This window comes from Gekko japonicus, unplaced genomic scaffold (genome assembly GCF_001447785.1).
Source record: "Gekko japonicus isolate JY-2015 unplaced genomic scaffold, Gekko_japonicus_V1.1 scaffold666, whole genome shotgun sequence".
Classification (NCBI taxonomy): Eukaryota; Metazoa; Chordata; class Lepidosauria; order Squamata; family Gekkonidae; genus Gekko; species Gekko japonicus.
The window spans coordinates 118,650-141,819 of NW_015160854.1; the positions used below are offsets into that span (position 1 = coordinate 118,650).

General features: G+C 46.6%; 1 protein-coding gene across 2 annotated transcripts in view; it reads left to right on the plus strand.

Annotated features, from left to right (window-relative positions):
* The window catches only part of ERO1A (endoplasmic reticulum oxidoreductase alpha), a 42,893-nt gene that overhangs the window by 5,528 nt on the left and 14,195 nt on the right, over positions 1-23,170 (plus strand). The window contains exons 2-8 of one of the 2 annotated variants that reach the window (XM_015421421.1): positions 4,561-4,680; positions 14,306-14,389; positions 17,564-17,602; positions 18,059-18,135; positions 19,708-19,781; positions 20,092-20,212; positions 21,148-21,194. In XM_015421421.1, coding sequence (XP_015276907.1) covers positions 4,561-4,680; positions 14,306-14,389; positions 17,564-17,602; positions 18,059-18,135; positions 19,708-19,781; positions 20,092-20,212; positions 21,148-21,194 — 562 coding nt within the window. The remainder of the gene's footprint in view (positions 1-4,560; positions 4,681-14,305; positions 14,390-17,563; positions 17,603-18,058; positions 18,136-19,707; positions 19,782-20,091; positions 20,213-21,147; positions 21,195-23,170) is intronic. The other variant, XM_015421429.1, reaches the window with a different exon arrangement.

The following is a 23,170-nucleotide window of genomic DNA, read 5'->3' on the forward strand; positions in this document are numbered from 1 at the left end:
AGAGCAGTGGTGTTAGTGCTCCAAGTCAAGTTCTGCTCAATAATCACTCCCAAAAACTTAAAAGTAGCCACCCTCTCCACACGTTCTCCACCAATAAACAGTGGCTGAATGTCCGTTTTGTTCCTCCTATAGTCCACTACCAATTCCTTGGTTTTGGTGGTGTTGAGGATCAAATTATTTTCCCTGCACCAAACACAAAGCCGTTCCACCTCGTCCCGATAAGCAGACTCATCATTCCCAGAGATGAGCCCCACCACAGTGGTGTCATCAGCAAACTTGATGATGGTGTTACTGGGGTGGGTGGGGGTACAATCCTGTGTGTAGAGGGTATAGAGCAAGGGGCTCAATACACAGCCTTGTGGAGAACCGGTATTAAGGGTAAGGGCTGTGGACATATAGGACCCTACTCTAACCCTCTGGGGGCGGGCTGTCAAAAAGTTCAAAATCCAGAAACATATGGAGCTGGAGAGTCCAAGGCCCTCCAATTTGGACACTAATCTATCTGGGAGGATGGTATTAAAGGCAGAACTGAAATCCACAAACAACAGCCTCACATAACTCCCCGGCTGCTCCAGATGTGACAGAGCAGTATGCAGAGTAGTGTTGATGGCATCCTCTGTGGATCTGTTTGCCTTATATGCAAACTGGTGACTATCCAGTGTCCAGTTGCACTCACTCCGGTTGTGACTACGTACCAATTTCTCAAAACACTTCATCACAACCGGAGTGAGTGCAACTGGTCTATAATCCTTTAGACTGCTGATTGTGGATTTTTTGGGCAGGGGAACAATAATTGAGGACTTTAGGCAAGATGGAACAATGGACTGGTGTAAGGACCGGTTGAAGATCTTAGTAAAGACCTCTGCCAACTGGTCAGCACACTCGTTTTCAACACCCATCCCGTAATGCCATCAGGTCCAGCCGCTTTCCTCGGATTCACAGACCTCAGTGTACGCCTCACCTCATGCTCTTCTACCCTGAGGGAGGGGCCACCATGGACAGATGGCTGTAATATGGCTGTCCCCTTCGGCGTTTTGGGCAGGAACGCACAGGAACGGAGTTCCGGCTGGCTCCTGAGTTGGCCACACCCAGCAGGAACTCATTAGCATAATAGGCCACACCCAACAGCAGAAACTCCTTAGGATTGGCTACATTAGGGGTGTGTGGCCTAACATGCAAAGGAGTTCCTGCTACAAAAAAAGCCCTGGGTTGTGACAACAAACAAGGTAAACAGAATAAGTGTGGTTGGATGACCACACTTCTGGTAACGTGGGGTGTGGCCTAATATGCTAATGGAACTCTGCTGTTGGGTGTGGCCTATTATGCTAATGAGTTCCTGCTGGGCTTTTTCTACAAAAAAAGCCCTGGGCGAAACGATTCCGATCACTTTGCTTGTTGAGCCCAGAATCATTTGCCGTCTTGTTTTTTGTTTCCAAGCGTGGTCATCTGAATGCTTCTTGGTTCACAGGTAGGACATTATGCAGGTATCCTCCCTCTCTGCCTTTACGCTCAGCGTCTGGCCCTCCAAGGTACGCTGCCTCTGAACATGGGAGTTCCATTTGGCAATCATGACTAATAGCTGCTCACAGGCTTGTGCGTTTGTTCCTTTAATTATCTGGTCCTGTGCTTTCCAGAATATTGATTCCGTGTTGTGTGCAGAAACCTTTCACTGTGCGGGTAATCTTGGCGCTGCCAGTCTGCTCCATTGTGTGCGTGTTGCCTCTGACTTACGGCTACCCAGAGGCTAAGACGCTGAGCTGCAGGCTAGAAGGTCTGTAGTTCGGCAGTTCGAGACCCGAGTGCCGCGTGACGGGGTGAGCTCCCGTCTCTGGCCCCAGCTCCTGCCAACCTAGCCGTTCGAAAGCAAGACATTGCAAATAGATAAATAGGTACCGCTTCGGTGGGAAGGGAACAGCGTTCCGTGCACCTCGGCGTCTAGTCACGCCGGTCGCATGACCATGGAAATGTCTTCGGACAGCGCTGGCTCTTCGGTTTGGAAACGGAGATGAGCAAGGGAACCCTTTACCTTTATGAATTAATGTCTTGTCCTTAACAGCCTTGCTCGGGTCTTGCAAACGGAGGGCCTTTGTGGCTTCCTTGTTGGAGCCGATCTGTCTCCTCATGGGTCTTCCTCTTCTTCTGCTGCCTTCAACCGTTCCCAGCATTATTGTCTTTTCCAGTGACTCTTGTCTTCTCGTAAGGTGAGGGGTCTGGAGACCAAGTCCTGTGAGGAAAGGTTGAAGGAGCTGGGTATGTTTAACCTGGAGAGGAGACGACTGAGAGGGGATTGGATCACCATCTTCAAGTACTATAGAGGATGGGGCGGAGTTGTTTTTCGTTGCCTCAGAAGGCCGGACCAGAACCAATGAGTTGAAATTAAATCAGAAGAGTTTTCGGCTAAACATGAGGAAGAAATTCCTGACAGTGAGGGCGGTTCCTCAGCGGAACAGAGAGAGCCAGTTTGGTGTCGTGGCTAAGTGCGTGGACTGTGATCTGGGAGGATTGGGTTTGATTCCCACCTCCTCCACTTGCAGCTGCTGGATGACCTTGGGCAAGCCACAGTTCCGTCAGAGCTGTTCCTGAAAAAGAGCAGTTCCTGTCAAGAGCTCTCTCAGCCCCACCTGCCTCACAGGGTGTCTGTTGTGGGTAGGGGAAGGGAAAGGAATTTGTAAGCCGCTCTGAGGCTCCTTTGGGTAGTGCCAGTTTGGCGTAGTGGTTAAGTGTGCGGACTCTAATCTGGGAGAAACGGGTTTGATTCCCCACTCCTCCACTTGTGGCTGCTGGATGACCTTGGGCAAGCCATAGTTCTGTCAGAGGTGTTCTTTAAAAGAGCACTTCTCGAAAGAGCTCTCTCAGCCCCACCTGCCTCACAGGGTGTCTGTTGTGGGGAGGGGAATGGAAAGGTGATTGTAAGCCGTTCTGAGACTCCAAGTGAAGGGCGGGGTATAAATCCAATCTCTTCTCTTCTTCTCTTCCTCGGGAGGTGGTGGGCTCCCCTTCCTTGGAGGTTTTCAAACAGAGGCTCGATGGCCATCTGACAGCAATGCGGATTGTGTGAACTGAGGCAGATCACGAGGGGGGGGCAGGAAGGGTTGCCTCAGGGATTAGTTCTCGTGGCCCTTTCTTACAGGCCCAGAGAAATGTTGATCGCCACTTTGGGGTCAGGAAGCCATTTTCTCAGGAAGTGCTCAGGGGAGAAAGTTGGCATCTCTAATAAGACCAGAACGTCCATTTTTAGCCCTAGGGGGATTCATTGTTCTGAATCTGTGAATGAAGAGATCCCTTGGCAGTTGGAAAAGTCAGTGCATGAGTTCGAAATCTGCCCTTCTCCACCGAACTCCAGAGCCGGCCTGCTGTCTCACATCACTGTGGGAGCATAAACGCTCCAAGTGACTGGCATTTGGCTAAGAAGCCCAGCCGGCGAGTCTGGATCTGCCTTTGCATTTCTCTGTCTTCCGGCAACTTCCTTTTGCCTACGTGCCTATGGCCTGGTGCCCCGTCATTTCTTCCTTGCCGGAAAGCGAAAGGGTTGTGAAGTTCTGGTCTTGTGAAATTCTGCTGCGGTATCTGGGTGAGCAAGTCGATAGGCCAGGCGGCGGGTCACATAAGGGTCGGGTACTTCGGCAGCACCGCCCTTTCCTCAAACAAGAGGAAGAAGCCTCTTTAAGAATCAACCGGTTTGGTATGCTGACGTCTTAATTCCAGCAAAACAAATGCGCGCACTACTCTTGTGAAACGCTTCAAAAACGTCTTGTGGATGACAATGACGTTTCACAGCACCAAGCGAGCGTTTTCTGGGGTTGAGCGATTCTTCTCTTTTGCCTTTTAACCTGGCACGCCTAGAGATGCGAAGGCCCGGAAAAAAATGGGAAAATTCGGACAAAAGCCAACGGGTTTTTCCTGTTTTTCCCCTGAAGCCTTTTTTTGCTTTTTTCCAAAAAATTGAAACTGTGAGCCAGCTCACACGAACTCAGATTAGAGGGAACACTGGCCACAAGGGATAGATGGGAACTCTCGGTCTGGGGCAAGGGATGCTCTGTCTTCTTGGTGCTTGGGGGGGGGGGGCAAGAGGGGGGGGGCTCCTAGCGTCCTGGCCCCACTGCTGGACCTCCTGATGGCCCCTGGTGTTTTTGGCCACTGTGTGACAGAGTGTTGGCCTGGATGGGCCTTTGGCCTGACTCAACATTGGCTTCTCTTATGTTCTTATGAGAACGGCTGAGCCGCTTCGGCGGGAGGACGGGGTAGAAATTTAATTAAAAAAATAAAAGTATCAAGTGATGAGTTGTGTGTCCTCCACTCAGTATCGCTGATTCCAGAGGATACTTTTAGTTTTCTTAAACAATGGCATTTTGAGACTTCGTTACATGCTTCAGCACACGACATGTAATTTCCCCCCCTCCTTGGATTACGGATTGTCGGGAAGATTGCGGAGAGGATGGATGCGGAGCGCTTTGGGCTCCTCCGAAACGCCACAGCCATGCCAATTTCTTATTGTTGTGGCCAGACATTCCCAAATTGGTTTGCTCACGGCTGAATTCTAACTGCGTCTTCATTCCCCAGGTCACCGGTTATTTGGATGATTGCACGTGTGACGTTGAGACACTGGACGCCTTCAACAACTACAAGGTTTTCCCGAGACTGCAAACCCTCCTGGAAAGTGATTATTTCAGATACTACAAGGTAATTTTCACGCAGGCAGTTTATCTCAAGGTATAGATAGGGGCTCTGGGGCAAGTGATGCTCTGTCTTCTTGGTGCTTGGGAGGTCAACAGTGGGAGGGCTCCTAGTGTCCTGGCCCCACTGCTGGACCTCCTGATGGCACCCAGTATTTTCGGCCACTGTGTGACACAGAGTGTTGGACTGGGTGGGCCATTGGCCTGATCCAACATGGCTTCTCTTATGTTCTTATGTCTGGGGCAGTGATGCTTAGGGGGCCATAGTGGGAGTGCTTCTGGAGTTCTGGCCCCGCTGGTGGACCTCCTGAGGGCACCTGGGTTTTGGCCACTGTGTGACACAGAGTGTTGGACTGGATGGGCCTTTAGCCTGATCCAACATTGGCTTCTCTTATGTTCTTAGGTTTTTATCCTTCAGCCTTTCATTTTTACATGCAAGCTGCTTTTATAACACATTATTTTTTTAATTGACTTCATTTATACCCTGCCTTTCTTCCTAATGGGGACCACAAGCTGCTAACGTCTCCTCCGTTGTGTCCTCACAACCACCCTGTGAGGTAGGCTAGGGTGAGAGTCAGTCGCAAGGTCCCCCAGTGGGGAATTTTGAACCCGTCTCACCCAGACACTCTAACGACTACATCACACTGAGAGTCAGTTTGGTGTTAGGAGCAGGGACTCTGATCTGGGAGAACTGACTTTGATTTCCCCACTCCTCCACATGCAGCTGCTGGTGTGACCTTGGGTCAGTCACAAGTTATTTTCAGAGCTGTTCTCTCAAGGGCAGTCCTCGAGAGAGCTCTAGAGCTCAGCCCCACCTACCTCAAAGAATGTCTGTGGTGGGGAGGGGAAGGGAAAGAAAATTCTAAGCCGTTCTGGAACTCCTTTGGTCAGGAAAGGGCAGGGTATAAATCCAATCTCCTCTTCCTCTTCTTCTCTCAACATAGTTACATTTTATTCTAAAAGCTAGGAATTATGGGGAGGGGCCGTGGCTCAGTGGAAGAGCCTCTGCTTGGCCTGCAGAAGGTCCCAGGTTCAGTCCCTGGCATCTCCAGTTAAAAATAGACCAGGCAGGAGGCGATGGGAAAGACCTCCGCCCGAGACCCTGGAGACAGCAGCTGCCAGTCAGAGTACACAAGACTGACCTTGATGGATCAACATTCTGATTCAGTATAACGCAGGTTCGTGTGTGTTCTCAGCATGCTCTGGCCAGCCATTTCCCCAAACCGGTGCTGGCTTTCACTGGAACACAATTGTACATCTGGACGGGTCCGTCCCCGCCCCGCCCCGCCCCACCCCAGTGCTTTCTGACCCAAATGTGTAGAGTTTATTATCGGTTAACTCTGAAGTTTTCTCTTGTGTGTTGGAGAAGACAGAGCCCCTGTTTTACGTGCAGAAGGTCCCAGGGTTCCATCCCCAGCATCTGCTGTGAAAAGGATCCGAACAACAGGTGGGAAAGGCCTTCCTCCCTCTGCCTGAGATCTAGGAGAGCTGCCGCCATTTAGAGTGGGTGCCAGGCAATGCCTCCCTCTGAGCTGTGGAGTCCCGAGAGCAAAAATTCTACTTTGTGAGCTCCCGGCATTCAAGTTGTGAGCGGGTGATTTGCCTGCTGCATAGATTAATTGCCTCTGGAGCCACATCCTTCCCGAGCGAAGGCAAAAATGTGTGAGCCGGAGGCTAGGAAACTGTGAGCTAGCTCACACTAACTCAGCATAGAGGGAAGACTGGCGCCAGGCAGTATTCACCTGGCCTACATGCACCAGTGTTCTGACCTGGTATCAAGAATTTTTCAAGGACGACTTTTAAAGATTTCTTTCTTTCAGGGGAAGAAAAAACAAAAAGAAGGGAAAGCGGCTAAAAACGGGGGGGAACCAGAAAAAGAAGGGAAACAAAATGCAAACCCAGTAACTAATTAAAAAGAAAAAGTGGGAAACACCCACACACCAGTGTTCCCTCTAAGCTGAGTTAGTGTGAGCTAGCTCACAGGTTTTTAGTCTCAGTCTCACACGTTTTTGTCTTAGCTCAGGAAGGAAGGGTCCGGAGCAAACTAATTTATGCAGTAGCCAAATTGCTTGCTCAAAACTTTAATGCCAGTAGCTCACAAAGTAGAATTTTTGCTCACCAGACTCCACAGCTTAGAGGGAACATTGCACACCCACACATATATATAGAAGAAGAGAAGAGATTGGATTTATACCCCGCCCTTCACTACCCAAAGGAGTCTCAGAGCGGCTTACAAACTCCTTTCCCTTCCCCTCCCCACAACAGACACCCTGTGAGGTAGGTGGGGCTGAGAGAGCTCTTTCCAGAGCTGTCCTTGAGAGAACAGCTCTTATCAGAACTATGGCTTGCCTGAGGCCATCCAGCCAGGTGCAAGTGGAGGAGTGGGGAATCAAACCCGGTTCTCCCAGATTAGAGTCCGTGCACTCAACCACTACACCAAACTGGCTCTCAGAGAGATGGAGAAAGAGAGATGAAACAAAAATATAACAGTGGTTGCAGATCTATAAGAGGTTTCCAAATATCTTAAAACAAGTCTATATGCGGCTTCCGGTCTAGCTAAGATGGAGGACTGAAGCGTTTCGCAATCGTGCGAAGCGAGCGACGGCCACTTTTGACAGTTTGGGCAATATACAGCCCAACGCATCACTCCCCAGCGAGGGGGGGGGACAAGCAGGCAGCAGCGCCCTAGAGGGAGTGTGAGGTTGGCGTAATCCAGCTTCGGAAGAAGCTGAATTGGGCTTTGACCTCCTCCCACGAAGAAGGCAAGTGCCAAGCAACTCTATAGTGGCCGATCGAGCCGGGCTACCGGCATAAATTCTTCGTCAGCAGACTTCTTTGAAGAAGGACAACAACTGTGAGTTAAAAGAAACAATGCGAAACCCGTTTTGAACGTGCTAGATAACAAAAACGTGCCGCTTACCTGAACTGAGTTTGGAGTCAATTTGAATTAAGCGGTTGAGCGGAAAATGAATAGTAAATCCCAGAAATCCGATTCCGGAGAGAAAAAAGTTGATTGAAGCCTTTAAAAACTGTAAAAACGCTTATTGTTTAACATTCCTGTGGTGAAGATGGAGCCGTGTGCGCAACTGTAAAATCGAAACTCACGAACAATAGCGTGGGAAGAGCAGGCTGGTGTCACAAAGAAAGAGGTCCGTGTGAAACATCCAGGAAGTTGAATTCCTAGACGGGCATTAGCAAAAGGAAGACAGTGGAACTTTTAAAGGTGCCGGACCGGAAGTGAGTTGTATGCGGAAGGAAGGGCCTGCAAAGTATCAATTTGACCTACTCTACATGAAATTACCATAGAGAAGTTGCGCCCGACATTTTGAGGAGGACTTCAACTAAATTTGCTTTTTTAATATATTTCTAAGGGTCTTTGGAAAGCGTAAACAGAGAGGCATGGAGGACTAAATCTTATCATCTAGAAGAGTGCTTTATTTTGCGAATCTGTGAATTGGAAAGAAATCGCCAAGACGGAGACCAGGAGAGGCAAGAAAAGAGCCGACTCAGACCCAGAACTTAAACCTTGATTTATAGAGTGAACTCCAGAATTGCAGAAAAGAAGAATTTACCAAGGGATGTAATTGTACAATTTGTAACAAGATCAATAACAGAGGAGATATTCAAGAAGCAATTCAACGTCCCTTTTGTAATAGAGGGAAACAAAATTATGGTGATGAGAGAACTCCCAAGAACAATACTGCAAGACAGGAAAAGGTATAAATCCTTGGCGGACAAACTCAGAGCTTTGAGCATCAGATATAGATGGGAGATTCCACAAGGTTTATCCTTTACGTATCAAGGTGGGAGGATTCAGATCAGATCGATGATGGACTTTTATAAATTTAAGGCGGACAATGCGGACGTCTTTGGAGAACTTTAAAATAAAACGCATAATGGAGTACAAATTGTTGTCATGGAATGTTAATGGATTAAATTCACCAAACAAGAGGAAAAGAATCAATCATTGGATACAGAAACAGAAATGCAACGTGATATGCTTGCAAGAAACACATATTAGAAAACAGGATATAAAATATTTAAAGAATGCTTTATTTGGAATTGAATTTTGTTCTGCGGCCTCAAACAAGAAAAAAGGAGTTGTGACATATGTGAAGAAGGAGTTACAACCTACAGAAATTTTTAAGGACATAGATGGCAGATACGTGGGTGTGGAATTAATGATTCAGCAGAAAAAAACATTGTTGATCAACGTGTACGCACCCAATGGAGCAAAGGAAAAATTTTTTAAGGATATAACTGACCAATTACAACAATTGACTTATGAGCAAGTTATTATGGCCGGAGACTTTAATGGGACAATAGATCGTCTAGACAGAAAACCACAAAAGGACAACGAATTCAGCGGAAAATTGCCAAAGAATTTTTTTGAATTAGTTAAGCAAGAAAAATTAGAAGATGTTTGGAGGAAATGGAACCCGATGCAGAAAGACTTTACTTTTTATTCCAATAGACATTGCTCTTTTTCCAGAATTGATATGATTTGGATGTCTGAAGAATTATCAATGAAAACACATAAGACTGAAATTTTGCCAAGATGTAATTCAGATCACAATCCGGTGGTATGGAGTTCCACAGAAAGGAAAAAACCCTTTCTGTGGAGGATTAATGAAGACTTGTTGGATAAGAAAACGGTAATTGAGATGTTAAAGGAAGAAACGAAACAATTCTTTCAACAAAATTTAAATAAAGAAACACCGATACAGATTGTATGGGATGCTTATAAAGCGGTGATGAGAGGAATTCTCATCTCGCAAAACGTGAAGCAAAAAAAGGAAAAACTTCAAAAACAAACAGAAGTGTTAGAAAAAATTGCTCAGAAAGAAAAGGAATTAAAAAAGAAGCCTGGAAAAAAGCAAATTATTAAAGAATTAAAGTTGCTGAAGGAACAACTGAATGAGACTTGGAATCAGGAAATGTATTGGAATTTAAAGAAGTTACAACAGAAATCTTTTGAAGGGGCGAACAAACCGGGAAAATACTTAGCTTGGCAACTTAAGGCTAGAAGAGAGAGAAGAATGATAACCAAAATAATAGAAGATGGAAAAGAGTTCGTTGATCCTAATGGAATAAAGAGATGTTTCTTCAAGTATTATGCTAAACTATTCCAAACAACTAGAGTTGATCTTGAGAAGATTAAAACATATTTAAAGGAGATTCCACTACCAAAAATAAGTAAGGAATACAAAGATTTATTAAATGGTCCAATTCAAAAAGAAGAAGTGATGAAGGCAATAGAAGAGACAAAGTTGGGGAAGGCGCCTGGGCCGGACGGATTTACAGCGAAATTCTACAAAAAGATGAAAGAAGAAATTTCCCCGGTCCTGGAAGCTTTAACCAACGAAATAAGAGAAAACAAAAAGGTGCCGGACTCATGGAAAGAAGCAATTATTTCTTTGATTCCAAAGGAAGGACAAGATTCAACAAATGTAAAGAACTACAGGCCAATATCTCTTTTGAACAACGATTATAAAATCTTTGCAAAAATTATTGCAGAAAGGGTGAAAAACTATTTACAAACGGTAATTTCTGAAGATCAAGCGGGCTTTTTACCCAAAAGGCAGATTAGAGACAATGTAAGAATAGTAATGGACGCAATTGAATATTATGAAAAGCACCCAGAAAAAGAAGTAGCTTTTCTGTTTGTTGATGCAGAAAAAGCTTTTGACAATCTTAATTGGAATTTTATGCACCAGATGATGGAAAAGATTGAAGCGGGACAACATTTTAGAAATTGTATTGAAGCTATCTATTCTGAACAAAGAGCTAAAATAAATGTGAATAAAGAACTGACAGATAACTTCAAAGTACAGAAAGGAACAAGGCAAGGTTGTCCGTTATCACCGTTATTATTTATCTGGGTATTGGAAATACTTTTACAAAAAATACAGTACGATCAAGAAATAAAGGGCTTGACACATAAAGGACACCAATACAAATATCGAGCATTTGCAGACGATGTAATGTTTATGGTGGAAAACCCAACAGAAAAATTGACATTGCTTTTTCAAAAAATAAAGGAGTTTGGAGAATTGGCCGGCTTTTACGTAAATAAGAATAAAACAAAACTTATATGTAAAAACATGATCAAACAAAAACAAGTGGAACTACAAGAACTGGTACAATGTGAAGTAGTTAAAAAAACAAAATACCTTGGAATTGAATTAACGGCAAAAAATATAGACCTATATAAGAATAATTATGAGAAATTATGGACTAAGCTGACTCAAGATTTTAAGAAATGGGATAAAATGAACTTATCACTGATGGGAAGAATATCAGTTATAAAAATGAATGTCCTACCACGTTTGATGTTCCTGTTCCAAACAATACCAATTCTGCATAAAACGGATTTGTTGGCCAAGTGGCAACAAGAGTTGTCAAAATTTGTTTGGGCAGGCAAGAAACCAAGGATCAAAATGAAAATACTTTGTGATGCCAAAGAAAGAGGAGGTCTACAAATGCCAAATCTTAGACTATATTATGAAGCGGTTTGTCTAACATGGATGGATCAATGGGTGAAGCTTGAAAATGACAGATTGTTGGGGTTGGAAGGGCATGATTGTAGATTTGGCTGGCATGCATATTTATGGTATGACAAGATAAAAATGGACAGTTTTTTTAAACTTCACTTGGTGAGAAAAGCTTTGTATATGGTATGGACAAGATATAAGAAGTACCAGAGTGACTTAAGACCATTGTGGATTGTACCAGTAGAAGTGTTGATATCTTACTCAAGACAGCGAGGTAGAGACTGGTTGCCATATAGAGATTTAATTAAAAAAGAGGGAACAGAGTGGGTAATGAAAAAGCAGAATGAAATTGAATATGAATATGAGTGGTTGAAATATATGCAGATTTATGATCTTTTTAGATCTGACAAAAAAAACTATGGTTTTAGAGAGGAAAAAAATGAAATTGAAAAGGTTTGGGAGAGTGGAGGAGGAAAAAATATTTCTAAAATGTATAAGGTGTTGTTAAAATGGTATACTGAAGATGAAACTGTTAAAGAACAAATGTTAAAATGGGCTATTAATATGAATAAGGAAGTGGATATGGAAACTTGGGAATATTTGTGGAAAAACTCTATTAAGATCTCGACATGTACTAATGTTAAAGAAAATTGTTATAAGATGATGTATAGGTGGTACATGACACCTAAGAAGATTGCAAATATGAATCAAAATATGTCAAACAAATGTTGGAAATGTAAGAGGCATGAGGGCTCATTTTATCATATGTGGTGGACTTGTGAGAAAGCTGTAGACTTTTGGACAAAAGTCCACAATGAAATGCAAAAAATATTGAAATGTTCTTTTAAAAAAGCACCGGAAATTCTGCTTTTGGGACTTAAAATGGAAGAAGTCAATACGACTAAAAAGACTTTACTCTGGTACCTGATAGTGACAGCGAGAATGATTTATGCTCAGTTTTGGAAGACGGAAAAGGTACCAGAGGTTGAAGAATGGATACAAAAAGTTCTGTTCATGGCACAAATGGATAAGATTACAAAAAAACTGAATAACAAAGAAGACGATGAGTTTTTTGGAGAATGGAATGATTTTAAAATTTATCTGGAAAAGAACTGGGATGTGAAACAAAACTTAATATGTTTAGATCAATATTAAGTCAAACGATGTTATCTTTAGATTGTAATGATGAGAAACTGATATTGTTGATGATATGAAGTAATTTGGAGCAGGGGTGGAAGCATTGTGGGAAGCCATTGGAGGGAGGGGAGGAACTGGGAATGGGGTAGACAATTGATAGAATGAAAAGTTTTATATGTTGTATTCCTGAAAAAATAAAAAATTTGTTTACCAAAAAAAAAAAAAAAACAAGTCTATATGCAATGGGTGTCTATATGCCATGTGTTCAAATATTCTAACGTCCCTTATCCATTGCTTTACCAGGGGAGGGCTTTTATCTTTCCAGCGTTGTAATACGAGTCCTTTAGCTGTAGTAGGGGCACGGAGGGGCTGCGCTAGCTCAGTGGTTAAGACGCTGAACTGCAGACCGGAAGGTCGGTAGTTCGGCAGTTCGAGACCCGAGTGCCGCAGGACGGAGTGAGCTCCCATCTCTGGCCCCAGCTCCTGCCAACCTAGCAGTTCGAAAGCAAGAAATTGGAAAGTCGATAAATAGGGACCACCGGTGGGAAGGTAACAGCGCTCTGTGCACCTCGGCATCTAGTCATGCTGGGCACATGACCACGGAGAAGTCTTCGGACAGCGCTGGCTCTTCGGTTTGGAAACGGAGATGAGCACCGCACCCTTAGAGTCGGATTCGACTGGCTTTCGAGCAAGGGAGACCTAGGGGCACGGGGGGTCCATTAACCGTTGACTATCCGTTAGCCTCCAAGGCACCGGCAGGTATCTTCAAAGAAAAACCAAATGACTGGACACGCCCAAAGCATAGAAACACAGGGCTGGAAGGGAACCCAAGGGTCATCTAGTCCAACCCCCTGCAAAATGCAGGACATTCACAGCTACCTCCCCCCGCTTACAGCTTTCCCGGCGACCCCTGCTCCGTGCCCAGAGGTAGGCAAAAAAGCTCCAGGATCCCTGGGCCAGTCTGGCCTGCAGGAAAATTCTTTTCTGACCCCAAAGCGGAGATTGGTATTACCCTAGGCAGGTAAGGAAGGGCCACGAGAACTAAGCACTGAGGCAACCCTCCCTGCCCTCCGTCTCACGTTTAAGGGATGTTTAAGGGAGAAGCATCTTTTTAACGGATGACTTTAAAGAAAGCAAGCATACGTTTTGGCATACTCTTGTGAAGTGTGGGTTAGTTTCTTTCTAATAGTAAAACATTAAAAAAATTGCATATGTTTTGTTCTAAAAGGTGGCAGAAGGTATTTCAGAGCACTATTTTTTTTTGGGGGGGGATGAGTATTTGTGTGTGTGTGTGTGTGCTTGCATGCCTGGAAGTCATGGTGACTTCTGGCGACCCCCTAGTGGGGCTAGGACGTTTCAGAGAGGTGGCTTGATGTTGCCTAACTCTGCGTCCTGGCCCTGGTATTCCTTGGAGGTTTCCCTTCCAAGCACTTGCCAGGGTCGGCCCTGCTCAGCTTCTGAGATCTGACGAGATCAGGCTGGCCTGGGCTATCCAGGTCCGGGCGGGAGCACTTTTTCTGGCTAGTGTTGCTCTCGCTCTCTGCGTTTTCTTCTGTCTGAAATCAATGATAATAGTAAGAAAAAACAGAGCTATTTTTGGGCAGGAACGCACAGGAACGGAGTTCCGTCTGGCTCCCACGCCCAGCAGGAACTCATTAGCATAATAGGCCACACCCAACAGCAGAAACTCATTCGGATTGGCTACATTAGGGGGGTGTGGCCTAACATTCAAAGGGGTTCCTGCTACAAAAAAAAGGCCCTGGGTTTTGACCACAAGCAAGGTAAACAGAAGAAGAAGCAAACGGTGGGTGTGGCTGGATAACCACACTTCTGGTAACATGGGGGTGCGGCCTGATGTGCTAATCAGGGGTGTGGCCTAATAGGCTAATGGGTGTCTGCTGTTGGGTGTGGCCTATTATGCTAATGAGTTCCTGCTGTGCTTTTTCTACAAAAAGAGCCCTGAGAAAAAATAACAATACTTTCCCTGCTGTCTGTTTCCAGGTTAACCTAAAGAAGAGGTGCCCTTTTTGGAATGTCATCAGTCACTGCGGAATCAGAGATTGTGCAGTGGAGCCTTGCCAGTCTGTAAGTGTGTGTGTGTGGGGAAAATTCTCTGACAATCGCCCCCTCCCCCCCCCCCAGTTCCAGGACTCTTTCCAGGGAGCTGAGAGAATCCGTCGGTTCTTGGGGGGGGGGGGGGGGTTTCCCAGAGGATTCTCCCGAGCGTCCCAACCCGGAGCACCTTTGATGCAAACAACAATTCCGTAGAGCGGTAAAGACCGAGCTGTTCTGGCAAGCGTTTTAATCAGGGCTTTTTAAAAAGCCCAGCAGGAACTCATTAGCATATTAGGCCACACCTCTGACAGCGCAACACGTTGGCATATTAGGCCACACCCCCATGTTACCAGAAGTGTGGCCATCCAGCCACACCCACTTTTGCTTCTTATTCTGTTTACCTTGTTTGTTGTCAAAACCCTGGGCCTTTTTTTGTTGCAGGAACTCCTTGGCATGTTAGACAACACCCCCCGAATGTAGCCAATCCTAATGAGGTTCTGCTGTTGGGTGTGGCCTATTATGCTAATGGGTTCCTGCTGGGCGTGGCCAACTCAGGAGCCAGCCGGAACTCCGTTCCTGTGCGTTCCTGCCCAAAAATAGCCCTGGTTTTAATAGTCCGGACCACACTGACCGTTCCACATAACTACTAGCACTCCATAACAGATGGCCGCCACATCTTAATCTTAAATTTAATAAGTTGTGTTTTGACATTTTATCGATTGTATTGTTATAGACTTGATATTTTATTAATTGTATACTGGTTTTTAACTATTGTAAGCCGCCCTAAGCTGCTTTGGCGGGAGGGCGGGGTGAAAGTCTAGCAAATAAATAAATAAATAAATAAGTCTAATAAAATAAATAAGTAATTGTGCCCCCCTGGGATTGCTTTATTTACGTTGGTCCCAGTGGTTTTGATGGATATTGTTGACTTCTGGTGACCCCTAGAAGAAGAAGAAGAGATTGGATTTATAGCCCGCCTTTCACTTGGAGTCTCAGGGCGGCTTACAGACTCCTTTCCCTTCCCCTCCCCACAACAGACACCCTGTGAGGTAGGCAGGGCTGAGAGAGCTCTTGACAGAAACAGCTCTTTTTCAAGGACAGCTGTGCCAGAGCTTGTGACTGACCCAAGGTCACATCAGCAGGTGCAAGTGGAGGCGTGGGGAATCAAACCCGGTTCTCCCAGATTAGAGTCCGCGCACTTAACCACCACACCAAACTGGCTCTGTGAGGTTAAAAGGCTGTTACCATTGTTACTAGTGGGGTTAGGACGTTTCAGAGAGGTGGCTTGACATTTGCCTGCCCCAGCGTCCAGGCCCTGGTATTCCTTGGAGGTCTCCCATCCAAGTACTTGCCAGGGTCCGCCCTTCTTCGCTTCCGAGATCTGACGAGATCGGGCTTGCCTGTGAGCTTGTCCACATTCTCATGTTCCTCGCTCGTAAGTTCCTGTTTCTTTTTTTGGGGGGGAGGCAGGGTGTTACTGTTCCACAGCTGGTTTGGCTCCCTCTAGAGGTTGATTCCATATTACACCTGTGTATGTCCGGCATATCTTCCTGCAGATTTAAACTTCAGGTTTTTATGCTGGACATAAACTGGTTGCAATATTGAATGGACCCCTAGAAGGAGCAAAATAAGTGCGGAACAGACCTCACCACCCCCCACCCCAAAGAAAAAGGAACTTACAAGCAAGGAAAAGGAGAATGCGGAAACATCCTGTATCTGTAAAGATTGATTATTTTACAAAAATGAATAATATGAAACTTAACTTGGCGGCTTGCAGCTTTCCCTCCTTCTTGGATCCTACGGGTTAAGTAGCTTTCGCACTTGTGCTTTAAGATATATCCGTTGCCATGACAATACTCATTGCAGAATAGTTTCTTTCAATTTTATAATTAACTTTCTGTAACTTTGGGAAATCAGTCTTTTGGGGGCGGGGGCGGGATTGTAGTCTGTGTTTGATTTTGCGACTCCGGTAATGCTGGTCGGCAACTGATATATTTTTTTACAAGGGCCATGTGTTTTGAATTGTGTGAGGTTAAAATGCTGTTACCATTGGCCCCACCCACTCCAGGGGGGCAAAGGGCTCTTTAACCTCTTCCTTCCCAGTGATCTGCAACAGAGGCCGCGGTAATCCTTACCGAGAGCTCTTGGCCTGGGACTTTTTAAAGAAGGAACAGTGGCACACAATTAGGGAGGAGGGGGGTTAAAGGTAAAGATAAAGGTTCCCTTGCTCGAAAGCCAGTCGAATCCGACTCTAGGGTTGCAGTGCTCATCTCCGTTTCAAAGCCGAAGAGCCAGCACTGTCCGAAGACGTTTCCGTGGTCATGTGGCCGGCATGACTAAACACCAAGGCGCACGGAATGCTGTTCCCTTCCCACCGAAGCGGTACTATTTATCTGCTTGCAATTTCTTGCTTTCGAATTGCTAGGTTGGCAGGAGCTGGAACTAGAGACGGGAGCTCACTCCGTCTTGCGGCACCCGGGTCTTGAACTGCTGAACTACCGACCTTCCACAGCCTGCAGTTCAACGTCTTAACCACTTGAGCCACCACAGCTCCAGGAGGGGGGGTTACCTGGGGTCAAATGGGGGACTCGGGTAGAGTTGGTGGGTCACCAGTTGCCACTCGTAATTTTGTCTGATCTAGCAGGGTCGGCGGAGCTGGGCATCCCAGTGCGAAATCTGCCCCCTTCAAGACGTTCAACTGGCCTTGCTGCCTAGTGGTTAACGCAGAGGCATAGCGGATGGGTGGGTGACAGTGTGCATAGCAACCGAGTCTATTGGGGTGGGGCCAAATTGACTTCAGGCTCAAATTGACACCCCCCAGCCCCGCAGAATCGGAGAGACTGTTCTGTTTGGAGATTTGAATGCAGTGAATCAGGCTTTGATCGGTCATCTCTGTTTGGTGTAGTGGTTAAGTGCGTGGTGTAGTGGTTAAGTGCGTGGACTCCAATCTGGGAGAACCGGGGTTGATTCCCCACTCCTCCACTTGCACCTGCTGGATGACCTTGGGCAAGCCGTAGTTCTGATAAGAGCTGTTCTTGAAAAAGAGCCGTTTCGGTCAAGAGCTCTCTCAGCCCCGCCTACCTCACAGGGTGTCTGTTGTGGGGAGGGGAAGGGAAAGGAGTTTGTAAGCCGCTCTGAGACACCTTTGGGTAGTGAAGGGCGGGGTATAAATCCAATCTCTTCTTCTTCTTCTTCTCTTTTCAGAACAAGATCCCTGACGGAATTAGATCAGCCAGTTACAAGGTGAGTGATTACGGGTCCTGGGGGGTAAAACCAGCCTTGCTGTAGCCACAATCCTAGCCAGGATCTGGTGGAACTAGGAAAAGTGCATCTGGACTGAACTCTTTTGTGCACTGGGCCGGGTTAAGGCCAACTGATGCCTTCAGCACAGCCCAAGAAGAAGAGATTGGATTTATACCCCGCCCTTCACTACCCAAAGGAGTCTCAGAGCGGCTTACAAACTCCTTTCCCTTCCCCTCCCCACAACAGACACCCTGTGAGGTAGGTGGGGTGGAGAGAGCTCTGACAGAAACTGTTATTTTTCAAGAACAGCTCTTATCAGAACTACGGCTTGCCCAAGGTCATCCAGCCAGGTGCAAGTGGAGGAGTGGGGAATCAAGCCCGGTTCTCCCAGATTAGAGTCCGTGCACTTCACCACAACACCAAACTGGCTCTACCACCTCTGGTCTTCTTTTTTAGTATTCGGAAGAAGCCAACACCTCTGCTAAGGACTGCGAAGAAGAGGAGAGGCTCGGAGCCGTCGATGAATCGTTAAGGTGCTCTTTCTTCTGGATTATATGGGGAGAGGCCACGGCTCAGTGCAGCCCTGCAGTTCTGGGAGCTGCACTTTAAGGAAGACATACTTGGAGGGTTATCATCTGGGCAAAGCCATGAAGAAGAAGAGGGGGAGGAGGAAATTGGATTTATACCCCGCCCTTCACTTGGAGTCTCAGAGCGGCTTACAAATTCCTTTCCCTTCCCCTCCCCACAACAGACACCCTGGGAGCAATGTTCCCTCTAAGCTGTGGAGTCTTGTGAGCAAAAATTCTACTTTGTGAGCTACTGGCATTAAAGTTGTGAGCAGGCAATTTGGCTACTGCATAAATTACTTTGCTCTGGAACCATCCTTCCTGAGCTAAGACAAAAATGTGTGAGCCGGAGGCTAAAGAACTGTGAGCTGGCTCACACTAACTCAGCTTACGGGGAACACTGCCTGGGAGGTAGATGGGGCCGAGAGAGCTCTTTCGAGGACTGCCCTTGAGGGATCAGCTCTGAGAGAACTTGTGGCTGACCCAAGGTCACACCAGCAGCTGCACGTGGAGGAGTGGAGAATCAGACCTGGTTCTCCCAGATTAGAGTCCGAGCTCCTAACCACGGCACCAAAGTGGCCTTGTTTTCTATGGCCTTGTTCTCTATGGCTTCAGAGTCAAAGACTCGCTTTAATGGGTTGGATTTACAGATGGTTAGATTTTGGTTGCTCATGAGGTGAAAACAGCTAATGTGTTTTACAGCTGCTGAACCTATGACCTGGGAGTGAGGTGGGCTCTCTTTTGCTGGAGCTCTCGAGCATCGTTTACACAGCCAGCTGTCAGATTTGGGTTGGGTTTCCTGCAGTGAGTGGAGTGGGTTGGGCTCGATGACCTTTCAGGTCCTTTCTAACTCTAGGACTTCGTAATGATGTGCATCTGTCCCAGGGATATTCAGTTCAATTCAATTCAATTCATTACAGGTCTATATGACCGAAGTCTTGACCAAGAGGATACAAAAGGGGAATAAAATAGGTACATAAAATAGACATAACATGTGTCAAGGTACATAATCACAGTCACATAAAACCCAGGCTGAGCCCAGAGATAAAAAATTACCTAACTACACTTGGGGCGGAGCCAACTGACTAAAATCATCCGAAGATTAAAAGTCGGTGTCGGAGTTTTCAGAAGTGCTGAAATTTTCAGTGTTTCTTGAGAGCAGCCACCTTAGCCAGGAACCGCGTCACGTTAGCTGTTATCAAGCCAGGAACCGCGCCACATTAGCTGTTATCAGTCCATCGGCATTTGAGTCAGATAACAGTACTGAAAGCACCCAAGGTTACGCGGGAAGATTCGTCTTTGTAAGAATAGGAAAGATATAAGTGCCTCTAACTTGAGTCCAGTGGGGACAGCGAAACAGCAGATGATCTAAGGTTTCAATTTCGCCAGAATTGCGCAGACAAAGGCGATCTGAGTAAGGAAGGCCTCAAAATCTTCCCAGAGTTACCATCGTTGGAAATACATTTAAGCGGGCCAGCATAAAGGCGCAGCGGTGAGATGGATATTGTAACCACCGATATTTCCTTCTTCCCTTTGCAGTGTGAAAACCGTGGAGGCCGTGAGGAAGTGGACCCGGCACGACGATGCTGCGAACAGCTTTTGCGAAGCCGATGGTATTGTTGGGGTTAAGTTGCGTTTGCTGTTGTGGCTACAATTCAGGCGGGGCTCAGGACTGAAAATCCTTTGGGATTTCTGGGTGAAGCTGTGAGAGAGCTGGCGCTTTGCCCGCTTGGCTTTTTGGGTCGGGCAGTCCAGGGCTACCCTCCGGGGGAGCAAAGGAACTTCGGAGTCCTGCTTGAAGCAAGTCGGCTCCTCCTAACCCAATTTCTCCCTGACATCCCAACAAGGAAGATGCCTCCTGGCCTGGCCGGGCGTATCAGACGGTTCCCTTTGTCTCTGAACACGGATATCTTTGCTTCCTAGATATCCAGTCTCCCGAGGCCGAGTACGTAGACCTCCTGCTCAATCCCGAGCGCTACACCGGTTACAAAGGGCCCGACGCCTGGAGGATCTGGAACAGCATTTATGAGGAGAACTGCTTCAAGTACGTGTGTAAACTTCGCCAGTTTGGTGACAGCCAGTTTGGTGTCGTGGTTAAGAGCGGCAGACTCTAATCTGGGAGAACCGGGTTTGATTCCCCACTCCTCCACATGCAGCTGCTGGTGTGAACTCGGGCCAGTCACAAGTTCTCTCAGAGCTGTTCTTGAAAGAGCAGTTCTTGAAAGAGCTCTTTCAGCCCCACCCACCTCACAGGGTGCCTGTTGTGGGGAGGGGAAGGGAAAGGAGGTTGTAAGGTGCTCTGAGACTCCAAGTGAAGGGCGGGGTATAAAAACCAATCCAATCTCTTCTTCTTTGATTCCCCACTCCTCCACATGCAGCTGCTGGTGTGACCTTGGGCCAGTCACAAGTTCTCTCAGAGCTGTTCTTGAAAGAGCAGTTCTTGAAAGAGCTCTTTCAGCCCCACCCACCTCACAGGGTGCCTGTTGTGGGGAGGGGAAGGGAAAGGAGGTTGTAAGGTGCTCTGAGACTCCAAGTGAAGGGCGGGGTATAAAACCAATCCAATCCAATCTCTTCTTCTTCTTTGATTCCCCACTTCTCCACATGCAGCTACTGGTGTGACCTTGGGCCAGTCACAAGTTCTCTCAGAGCTGTTCTCTCAGGAGCAGTTCTGGAAAGAGTTCTCTAAGCCCCACCTACCTCACAGGGTACCTGTTGTGGGGAGGGGAAGGGAAAGGAGATTGTAAGCTGCTCTGAAGCTCCGAGTGAAGGGCAGAGTTTAAATCCAATCCCTTCCCCCTCCCCAGGCATCTTTTAAGAGGGGGAGGGAGGATAGATTTGGGGTTAGCTATTATATTTTTTACTTTTAACAGGGCATGTTCTTAACGATTATTGTCAGCCGCCTTGAACCACGAAGAAAGGCGGGATATGAATGTTTAAATAAATAAATAAATAAATAAATGTTTTCCTTTATCTCCCTAGGCCACAGTCGATAAAAAGGCCTTTGAATCCCTTGACTTCTGGCAGAGGTAAAGTTCCTGTTCGGTTTGTACTGCGTTGCTTCTAAAAGGAGATTTTTTAAAAAAGAGAGAGTTCTGGATTTGGGGCAAGATGTTAGAGGATTGGGAGACAGGTATTATGACTGACCTCGGAAAAGGCTAAATGCGTGCTGAGATTTTTCAGGAGCGCCAGCAGAACGCATCTGACAAGGTGTCACTGCATGCTGGAGCCAGCATCCAAAGAATATGGACTTTCACTTAACAGAAGCAGGAAAGATCTAACAGTAGAAAAGAGCAAGAGTCCAGTGGTACCTTAAAGACTAACAAAATCAGTGGCAGAATTAGAGCTTTCATGAGTCACAGCTCAGATACAGCTAGAATGTGATTCCATCTGTCCTTATATCTTGGAGAGTGGATTGATTCTTCACGAGGTTGATGGATTTCCATTCCGTATGGCTAACGGTGGTTCCTTCCATGGAGACAGACAAAGTTGGGTGGCCGTGTTAGTCTGTCTGCAGCAGCAGAAAAGAGCAAGAGTCCAGGAGCATCTTGAAGACTAACAAAATTTGTGGCAGGGGAGGAGCTTGCTTGAGTCACTGCCCACTGGTTCAGAAACCCTGCCACAAAATTCAAGGTGCTCCCGGACTCTTGCTCTTTTCTACCGCTGCGGACAGACTAACACGGCCACCCATCTCGATCTACCTCAGCAAGGATCTAGTTCTTATGGTTGCTAAAAAGGTCTAGAGCAGGGGTGTCAAACGTGTGGCCCAGGGGCCAGATCAGGCCCCCGGAGGGCTTCTATCAGGCCCGCAGTGGAACTGGCGGTCCTCTGCTTCTTCTTCCAAGTCTGCTGCTGCTGCGTCATCGTAGGTTTGCAACTTACAGATACACACCTGAGCAGCATACTCAAGACTGCAACAGCACAGACATTTTGATGCAATAATTCAGAGCAAGAGGTGTCAGTTATCAGACACTGCTGAATAAACAAAATACTGCAAGAGTGCTAATGTGTTAGGCATGTTTTTATTTTAGATAAAAAAAACCCTTTGTGTTTGTGTCCTTTATAAAGTTTATATCTCCGCTACCTGGCATTACATTTTGTGACACACCCGGCCCGGCCCAAAGAGGTCTCAGTTATATTGGATCCGGCCCTCATAACGAATGAGTTCGACACCCCTGGTCTAGAGCAATTGCCTGGCAACATTTCAGAAGCCAGAAAGAAAGGGGTACCATCAGTAGGGTAGAAATGGGAGGGCCCTGAATAGTTCTCTGCCCTCCCCTTGATTTGCAAACACTAATTATAGTATGCAAAATAAGATAGGTTTGTATAAACAATGTTGGTTGCAGCATCCAGGTTTTTTTTCTTCCTTGAAGCAAAACTTGATTTGCCCGGGCAGAGAATTCCTCAGGTAGAAAGCATTCAGCCCTGAGCCTAGACAAATACTAGAGGTGTTTAGGAAATACATTGCAGAAAGCCGTGACTATTCATTGGAGTGACCCGTACCCAGGGGTCATTTCCTGCAGGAGCGCAGGGCAGTAAAGAGCCCAGGGGGCGGGCACATGCAACAAGCCCCACCCCCTGCTCGCAGCAGCCCTCAGTCAGAGCAAGAAGCAGCCAGGTGAGTTGCAAAGCCCTCCCCCCCGAAGCCCCCCAGTCCAAAACAGCCCAGTGGCACCTTGAAGACCAAGTTTTATTCAGGTACAAGCTCTCCCTCCTCTGTGAGGACAGATCTGCACGTTCCCCCTCCCCCCATAGCTAGCAATCCAAAACAGTCCAGTGGCAACTTTAAGACCAAGTTTTATTCAGGTACAAGCTCTCCCTCCTCTGCGAGGGCAGATCTGCACGTTTCCCCCCCCCATAGCTAGCAATCCAAAACAGTCCAGTGGCAACTTTAAGACCAAGTTTTATTCAGGTACAAGCTCTCCCTCCTCTGCGAGGGCAGATCTGCACGTTTCCCCCCCCCATAGCTAGCAATCCAAAACAGTCCAGTGGCACCTTTAAGAAC